This window comes from Phaseolus vulgaris, chromosome 9, assembly GCF_051622355.1.
Source record: "Phaseolus vulgaris cultivar YP4 chromosome 9, ASM5162235v1, whole genome shotgun sequence".
Lineage (NCBI taxonomy): Eukaryota > Viridiplantae > Streptophyta > Magnoliopsida > Fabales > Fabaceae > Phaseolus > Phaseolus vulgaris.
Window position 1 is genome coordinate 16,573,127 of NC_143506.1, and position 9,927 is coordinate 16,583,053.

The window sequence follows — 9,927 nt, forward strand, 5'->3', positions numbered from 1 at the left end:
CAAAAGTATATTTGTTTGGTATAAAGTTAGAAGATAAAATATGTAGAATGAGTATCTTATTTGAAAAGCAAGGAAAGTAACACAACTAATAATAAGTACCACGATACCGTCTCTAGTTTAATTTCTCTTTGTCATAACTTTTTCATTTTCTCATTTTACTTAAGTTCAAAACTAAGAAATCAATAAAAAGAAAAACTTCTTCGTATAAAATGTAGAATATTTTTTTAAAATAAAAGTCTTTTTAAGTTGTTCTTCAACGTGAATGTTTTTCGTCCTACTCGATCCAAATAAGCATGTTAAACTGAGCAAAGAACTAAAACAAATAAATTATTGTTATAATCTGATTTTCCTAGGTACAAAATTACCTCAACACATACACAAATAAAACTAACACTACTCTTCAATTCTACTTATGACAAATTATCCATAGAACTAATTATCTAACAGTTCCATTCCAACCAAATACTTAAAAATGTTACATCCACGTTTACTTGATGATAAAATATATTATTATTTTATTTTAAAATTTTATTTATATTAATTTGTATGGGTTAAATATATTTTTCGTTAGTGTACTATAACACAAAATTGATTTTTATCCGTGATCCAAACTTTAATCCATTCATATACTTGTAGTATATAAATGATTGGAATGAGTATAGGTGGAATTGGTTGAGGTTACTTGATTATCTCATTTGGACATCAGTTTGCAATTAAAATAATAATAAATTTTAGTCATATTAAGAAGTGAATTTTAAACGTAACTCAACCTCATAAAATCGACTTATGAGGTGAGGTTTGCACATATTACTCTTTGTATATCTCATATAGAGAAAGAAGAGATAAGAGAGAAAAGAAAATGATATATTTTATTAATCAAGAATGGTTGCACCGTGATGTATTTATATAGCACATAGAAAGATAAAGATAAAAAATAAAAACAACTGATACTGATATAATAGTAGTTATGATAGGAAAACTAACATTTTAAAAAAAAAAAAACTAACAATAATTTCATAATATAGAAGAATTTATTCTAATATTTTTATTTTATTTACAATAAAATTTATTATTATTTTATTTTAAAATTTTGTTTATATTAAATTTATTAAGAAAACATAATATTTTTTACTAAAAAATAAATTTTGTATCCTATTTTTAAAAAAAAAAGTTAAAGGCAACTTGCAAGTACATTGTTTTTTTTCTCCCATATTCCACAGATATTTCATCGCAAAAGTATTTTTCATGCCCCATCATATAATCATTTTAGATATTCCAAAGATATAGTAGGCCAGTCATAAACAAAATAGATTTTTTTTGGTAAAAGAAAGTTGTTTTCATATTAAAAGATCTGATTTTGCATTGATCAAATAAGAAGTATACTGCGGATGATTTAGAGCAATATAACAATCTCAAAATTAGATCAAAATAATAACTAACAAATTTCATAGGCTTCTCTATTATAACAAACTAAGTTTAAATTTATATAAAATCTTATCTCAATCATTCTGTTCTACATTTTTATCCTTTGTTATCTTCCACCTGATATGAAAGCTGGACAATTCAGTTACCAAATTAATCTATTTATTTATTAAAAATTAAATCATTGACCAATTATTTTAGTATTTCCAATATTTCACTTTTAAGGCTTGATATTGTTAATTATCTGTAATAACTATTATAATAAAAAGCAAACCTATAATTAAGAGAAACCACCATAATCTTCAAAGGAAAATGTAAATCAGACTTTCCATATTTTAATAAAATTATGTTTGCTTAAACTTCTAATCTTAATATTTTTTTTTTGTTTTTTGTTTTTTGTTTTTAAAAACCAATACAGTTGCTTAGATTGTTATTGGATTTTTTATTTTATTTTTTTGTTTAGTCCCCATATCTTTTTATTTTATGCTATTTTTATGTGAACAAATTTTAATTTTAATCAAATATTTTAAGATAATAATAAGTTCATAGATTTCTTTTTGTATATATTATATATTATTTTTTTTATTTTCAGTGAATATAAAACTTAAATTTATAATTAGATTCTTAACATCTTTATTCAAGACAAAACAGATCAATTTACAATATAATATTTTTTAAAGATCAACCACCTAATATGTACACATTAATTAGTGGATCATCAAAATTAGAAGAGGAAGAACAACAAATTGATATCTAGATATTATTGTTTAAGTTTGTGTGTGGTCCCATCCCAAATATACCTTGTTTATCCCTAACGGACAAGCATACCGAGCCGAGAAATCTAGAAAAACACCGTCACATCCCTGTATTCCATCATCAAAATTAAGTGCATAACTCTTCGGATCATACTGGAACCGCATACTCTTCTCCTTCTCCTTCGCTCCGCCACTACACATCTTCAACCTCTTCGGAAACGCCTTCACCACCTTCTTCAACTTCTTCCCCAGCCGCTTCCGATGAACTTTCAACGTGTTTTGCTCTTCCCGGCACAACTCATCGAATCGATGTGCGGCGCATAGCTCACGAAAACAGCCATTCGAAGTGATGAACATGCACTCGCGATCGCAATCTTGTACGCAGTTAATTGCATGAAGCCTTGATGAAGAAGAAGTCTCAACCATTATGCAACCACCAACAGTTACAGTCACTGCTCAATCCAATCGTCGTCAATGTGAATACATGCACAGCAACAAGCAGAAGAGAAGAGAAAAGAAGAAACTATCACTTATAAATAGGTGGAACTCTTCACTTATAAAGTTATAACAAAAACACGAGGACAGAAGCGGTATTCTAAAAGTTACGAGGCCCTATTATTTTACGACACGTGGTTTCCAAGAGTTCGAGATTATTGCTTTTCCACATGTCCAGTTTTGATTGAGCTGTTATTTTTTTAATGTAACAGAAAGGTGTAGTTCTTTTGGTCGTGTTAGGTTAAGAATATTACGGTTAGTGCCCTACCGCGGATTAGAGAAGCTGAGGCTTATGTGGAGTCTGTTAATCGACAGTCACCAGCCAAACAGATCTTTATAGTTTATCCTTTTCAAGCAATACTTTAGTTTTTGCCTTATTTCATTTGGATAAGTTTGGATTAGCTTGATATTATTATATATCAATAATCTTCTTTTTGAAAGATACGATCTAATTTATATATCATTCCTTTTTAAAAAAAACAAATTGGGTGAAATGATTAATGTGGATCTAGTAAACTATTTTTCATGCTACACCAGTATTTTAATTTTAACTATAATTTATAAGTAAAAATAGATTAAACAGAATGATAATACTTCATTGAGAAACTTTATATATATATATTATAAAACATGTTAGGCATCACAAAAACTTATATATTTTCATTCCTCTAAATTTATTTTTAAAAACTTAATTATTTTTAAAAAAAATAAGTGTTGTAATTTTTTAAAATCCTTTTGCTTTTAATTTTTTAACTTAGTACTCCGAATACAACAATACAACACAACAAGAGATGTTTCTTTCCGCGACTCAATTCTTCGACACTATTTTCACTTTTATTTCTTGATCTAGCACCATTTTGTTTTTATTTCTCACCTTTTTGATTTTATTTTCTTATCTAACACCATTTCAAAAGTTAAAAAAATAATAAATTAAAAAAATTGATAATTTTAATTTTGAATGCATTAAAAAAGTAAATATTTTTAATGTTTAAAATAGATAGAATTATAATTAATGAATAAAGAAATAAGTTTTTACAAAATAAAAAAGTAATAAATTAAAAAAATTTAGTTTAATTATTTTTTTAAGAATGAAGAAAATAAAATATAAACCCTACAACAACATAAAAGTTAAATCTAACAAAAAATAGTTTTTATTTTATTATTATTGATGATATAATCATGTTAATTTCAAGTAAAAAATACATGACATAATTATAAAAAAATCAAAGTCAATTAGTATTAATTAATAGTGGACATAGATAATATTGAAGTGTCTACCCTAAATGCAAAATCCTAAAAAAACTAATGCAAATGCTACTCTTAATGCTTAAAAATGAGAAAAAAATGCAAAAATAAATAAATATAGAAAATAAAAACAACAACAATAAAAATAAAAACAAAAAACATAAATAAATAAAGAATGGCAAAAAAAAATAATAACTAAAAACATAAAAGATATAAAATAAAGGCAAAATGAAATAAGACAAAGATAAAAGATATTAAAAAAACAAAAACAAAACAAAACAAAATAAAAATAAGAGATATAAGGCAATACTAAATAAGTATACGTTAAACATAAAAAGGAAAATAAACAAAAGATGATCATTCATTAAATAGTTTGTGCGAAATGAAACATAATTAATAATAAGAAGTGGACAATTCAATAATGTTGAGACACGTTCTTTTTTTCTTTTTGTGTGTCCTGGTGTTTAACAATATGAACATTTCTTTTTGTTTGATCATGTTATTCTCTTATGTCCATATCAGTCTTTATTCCATTTGACTTAGGTCTCCCATTTGAGGTTCTTTTATCTTTATCCTATTTTGTTATGCCTTTTTTTTTTCTTTTTTAGTTATTATTATTTTTTCTGTCATCCTTTATTTAATTTTGTTTCTGTTTTTATTTTTATTGTTGTTTTTATTTTATTTTATATATTTACTTATTTTTACATTTTTTTTCTTCTCATTTTTAAGCATCAAGTGTAGCATTTACATTATTATTTTTTTAGGATTTTGCATTTAGGGTAGACATTCAATATTATATGTGTGTCCACTAATTAATACTAATTGACTTTGTTTTTTTTATAATTATGTCCTGTATTTTATACTTGAAATTAACATGATTACATCAATAATAATAAAAATAAATACTAATTTATGTTTATGGATTACTTTTATGTTGTTGTAGGGTTTAATTTGTTATTTTCTTCATTCTTAAAAAAAATAAACTAAACATTTTTAATTTATTACTTTTTTATTTTGTAAAAACTCATTTCTTTATTTATTAATAACTATGTTAAAAATTAAAAATATTTATTAATTTTTCTTTTTACTTTTGAAATGGTGCTAGATAGGAAAATAAAAACAAAAGGATGCTAGATAGGGAAATAAAAACAAAAGAGTGCTGGATGAGAAAATAAAAGTGTAAATAGTGTTATATGAGAAATTGAGTCTCTTTTCGCACCTCCATACATTCTTGTCGTATCTCAATACTAAATGTTAAAATACATTTTTGCTTTTCAGTAAAAAAATAAATTCTTTTAAAATTCCACACACCTTTTTTTTTCTTTTTTCATTTTATCTCATTTTGGTATCTTCAAGGACCCTCACTCTTTTCTTGTATTGGTTTGTTATTGATTTGAGTGTCCTTCATTTAAAAAAAAAAAAACATTTTGAATTACATAATTCAGAAGATACGTTTGGATTTGGAACTGTTCTCTATATTTATAGAACTCAAAAGCAATTTAAAAATAAATATTATGAATTACATAATGAGGAAGTTAATCTCGGTAATAACTTCTTGATTATGAATCTATAATATATTTTTAAAAGAATGATATTTCGGATTACATAATTCATAAATTTTTTCTGGATTAGCTGATGAATTATGTAATCCAAATATATTTCACATTATATAATTTAGAAGTAAATCTCATATCAAAAAAGATTTTTAAATTATGTAATTCGGAAACAATTAATTCTTAATTTGAGAAAAAACTTTCAGATTATATAATCCAAAATATAAACTAACCGTACCATAAACTTCATATACTTTAAGGATATTTTTGAAATATAAAAATATATGGAGGTGACATGAGAATGTATGGAAGTGCAGAAAGAAGCAGCCCAAAAAGAGTACATGGAGAAAAGTCCATTTACAAACAAAATTTTGATGATAAGAGATAGAATATTAGACTCTGTCCACTAAACCTTTTACTATTGACACCACCCCTAATTTCTATTTACACTTTCCCTCCTTTTATTTTTTTACCCATTAATACTCTTTACGTAAAAATTTACAACCCTAGACACTATTGTTTATCGCCCATTGTACTTGATCTTTCAATAATCTTTATTTCAATTGTGTTTCATTTTCATGTAACTGAATTTGGTCATTCATATAAAGTAGATTCCATTTGAATTACAAACATAAACTAACTCAATTACATTTTTTGGAATTGAATTAGGTTATTAAGTTAAGCCTTTTTGTATCCAAAAAGAATTAAATTGAATAGTAAATTGATGAATTTCAAATTTCACGAATCCAAAACAACCTAATTACATAATAAAAAATAAGTAATGTTTGCACATTTTGAACAAAAGAAACATGAAAGCAGAAAGAAGAGAGTTTAAGCTGTTTTGTCTGACAGGGTTCCCATCCAAGCGGGTGGCAGCATACCCGTTTGCTCATGCACTGTCTTAAACAAAGGTGGCAACATCTTGTACACACCTGCAACATCTTTCATTTCACCACTAACATCACTTCCTTCTCCGCCATTGCTCCAAATACTAATCTTTGGTTGAAGTCCACGAATTGCTTCTGCATTAGTCTTTGCAATCTGTTGAAACATCCCATTGTTTATCATCAAGTAGTCCCTTAGATTGGTGTAGTTGCCTCCCAGTGCATCAAGAAGTGTTCTTATGTATGCTCCTTGGGCTTCCCCTATTGCCAAAAGTCCTTCTGCCTCCTTTTTCTTTGCATATAGCTCTGCTTCTGCTGCTTGCTGCCGACTGAAAAATGCTGCCTCCGCCATTGCTTTCTGTGCTTCTGCCTCTTTCTCCTTCTCAAACAATATTGCTTCTGCCGCTTTCTGCTTCCTGTACAGCTCCCAGTTTGCCTCTTGTACCTATAATTCCCAAACGAAACTCCTCAAGAAATATTATTGTGATTGAGAATTGATTTGCATGAATTGGATGATGATGAAGAAGAAATAATTAAGCTGACCTTGGTTTCGTACTCAACACTTGCTTTGGTGAGGAACTCAGCTTTAAGCTTCTCTGTGGTTGTGAGAGCATTCATCTTCTCAACCTCTCTCTGCAACTCGGCTGCCCTCAGTGCGACTGCTTTTGAGGCCTCCACTTCCGCCACCTGCGCCGTCTGTGCCCACGCCGCTTTTTTCTTGGCAAGCTCGGAATTAGCCTCCGCCACCACAGCCTCTCGCTCGTTCTCGAACACCTTCATCTCCGCCCTCACCTTGATCTCCTCCTTCACACCCTCCCCGTGCCTCTGCGTGGATATTATCTTTGTCTCCGCATCGATCTTCGCAGCGTTCTGCAGCGTTTTCCCCTCCCTCATCTTGGCTCCAACCTCTCCCTTCATCTTTGCCTCTGCCACGTCAATCTTGGCCTGGTTGGCAGCCTCCATCTGCGTCTTCTGACCCAAATAAGAGAAGTACTCGTGGCCAGCGACGTCCACCAGCTGCTTGACGTTGGCGTTGTAGATGAGAAGGCCGAACTGGTTAAGCTCCAGCTGAACCTTCTCGAACACTTCCTGTTTAAACGACTTGGTGCCTCGGAAAATATCCTCCATGGTCATCGACGCCGCGAGGACGCGTGTCTCTCCCTCGATGATGCCCTGGACTAGCTCCTCCACGTGGTGGGAGAGCTTGTCGTGGGAAGAGAGAAGTTTGGCGTATTTGAGAAGGCTGGCGTCGTCGTCGGCCCTGGGACCGATGGTGAAGACGGCGGGGAGATTGAAAGGGAGCTTCTCTGCGCTCATGGCTTGAACCTCGAAGGTGTAGTTCACTGGAGAGAGGTCGAAGACCCTGCATGCCTGGCCCGGGAGAACCCATGCTTTTTTCGCAAGCTTTAAATCTGTGATTCCAACTCCAGTGATCACAAGGTATTCTGATGCCTTTGCTACTCTGTACATGTTTATGCTTCTGCCATTCGTGGATATACCAAGAGAAGAAGAACAATTCAGAGAAGGAGATAAATCTCGTATGATGTTTAAATCAGAATCTTCAATACCTCCATTATTATTTCTTAGAGATTACAATTTACACTAGAAAGCAAGTGTATCTTTATCGTTCCACTGTGAATGAATCTCGTCTCATCATGGACATAAAGTTTCCTAAATATTATGGGCTAAATTTTAACTTCATGTTTCTAAAGAATAGGTCAACACCACGTTATTCGAATTATTCGAAACAGAAAACATGTTTTTGATTAAATTCAAAGAAAGCAAAAAGATTCTAACTGCTAAGATATATGAACCATAACGTTCATTTGTTACAAATAAAATATTACTAGGCAACCTCCTAACAAGATATCGATTTCATATGATTAATTTATGGAAAACGCTAGTTTTAATTTGGGTTCTCAGTTAGGATTTCCCAAAACCTTTTTATATAGGTGTTGGATTCTGTTTTCTCTCTATAAAAAAATAAAATAAAGTAATAATAATTATAATAAAGTAAGACAAGAATAATAATAGTAAAATAAAGTAATAAAAATTATTGTTCTCACCCAGCGGATCAAGTCCTAGAGATGGATTATTGGCAAACTTTTCAATGATGCTTTGAGATACTTATAACCCACACTTAGGAGAGTTCCACCGATTAACAAGACTCCAAAGATCAAATCAATAAAAATATATAAATATGAGTGTTGCAATATCTGGAAATATGAGTGTTGCAATATCTGGAAAGACACCTATCTTTGTTTAGGTTCTTTAGGTCCCTTTTATAATACTTGTAGATCTACTTTAGGAATTAGCAACTATAAAATAATATGTTAATATATCCTTTATTTTAGGGATATTAGGGATATTGATAAGATAAATATTCTAAGGTTTAACTCATTTAGTTATACGATAAGATATTTTTATGTTTATTGTTGTTTTTTTTAATGTATGTACCAGTTAGGGCTGACTCCTTTCGGAACCATGGGCCTATTAACTATTTTTATTTTTAAACTAAGGCAAATACTTCCTACACCCAACATTTTGAACTGCACCCAACATAATTTTTAAATTCTGAAAATGTCCTTTATCTTGAAAATGAAAATTCAAAATTGAAAATAATACATTTTGGAAAAATAGATAGAGATTATTGTGTTTCAAAAATAAAAATTCGAAAACAAAAATCAAAATCTCATTCCGGCCAAGAAAATCCAGAATTGAAAATAATATATTTTGAAAAAATAGATCTGAAAAAATTATTGTGTTATAGAAAAAGGAAGTCCGAAATGAATTTTTATATGTACCCCATTTTTTCAAGGGCATTTTCGTATTTTTCTCTGAAGCAATTGCCTTATACTAAATAGGCTAAGATAGTATGCTTAAGTGCTGAGGTCGAAGACAACCAAACAGTACAATTATAATAAACTAATAAAAATTATAATAAAATAAATTAATCAAAATTACAATAAAATAACAACAATAAGAATGAAATAAAGTAATAATAATAAGAATAGAATAATGTAATAATAATAAAAGCAATACTATTCATGATATGACATAGAAGTGGATCTGGTTTAGGGGTTTGGTGGTGCTCTCTTTTTACCATTTTGATTCTTATGTTTGTCCATTTCTTCTTAAAGACAATATTTAAAAAAAAAACTAGGATGGAACATTTTTAAAACATGTATAAAAATATGTCTAATTCCTAAATTAAATTTTACATTATTAATGTCAATTATGAAAATAAATTTTATGATATTTTAATTGATGGAAGAAAATCATAAAATATTATTTAGAAATATATGAACAAAAAATTTAAATGTGAGTGAGTCTATTATGATTTGGGCCTTCACTATATGTCTCTAAGTCAACAATCCAAATTAATTTGTAATTTTTTTTATTAAACACCTTATTACGTATTAGTTTTATTTTTAAAATATTTATTTTAACAGTATTTGGATAGAAATAATAGAACTTTTTTTTAATTAGAGAGACCAAACTTATCAATTTTAAATTTAGAAAATTAAAAATAATTTTATTCAAAATTTAAAAGATAAAAAAAATATTAATGCT

At 28.9% G+C, this 9,927-nt stretch overlaps 2 protein-coding genes across 2 annotated transcripts; both read right to left on the minus strand.

The window, feature by feature from the left end:
* Positions 1 to 2,031: 2,031 nt before the first annotated feature.
* LOC150025195 (uncharacterized) lies at positions 2,032 to 3,036 on the minus strand. Its single transcript, XM_090294775.1, has one exon. It carries the CDS (start codon positions 2,601 to 2,603, stop codon positions 2,190 to 2,192), a length of 414 nt encoding a protein of 137 aa, XP_090150901.1. The 5' UTR covers positions 2,604 to 3,036; the 3' UTR covers positions 2,032 to 2,189.
* A 3,139-nt stretch (positions 3,037 to 6,175) lies between these two features.
* On the minus strand, positions 6,176 to 8,529 carry LOC137823055 (flotillin-like protein 4). Its single transcript, XM_068628167.2, has 3 exons — positions 8,421 to 8,529; positions 6,898 to 7,834; positions 6,176 to 6,799 (listed from the first exon to the last, which is right to left on the minus strand). Exons 2-3 carry the CDS (start codon positions 7,822 to 7,824, stop codon positions 6,302 to 6,304), a joined length of 1,425 nt encoding a protein of 474 aa, XP_068484268.2. The 5' UTR covers positions 7,825 to 7,834; positions 8,421 to 8,529; the 3' UTR covers positions 6,176 to 6,301.
* Between the last annotated feature and the right edge of the window lie 1,398 nt (positions 8,530 to 9,927).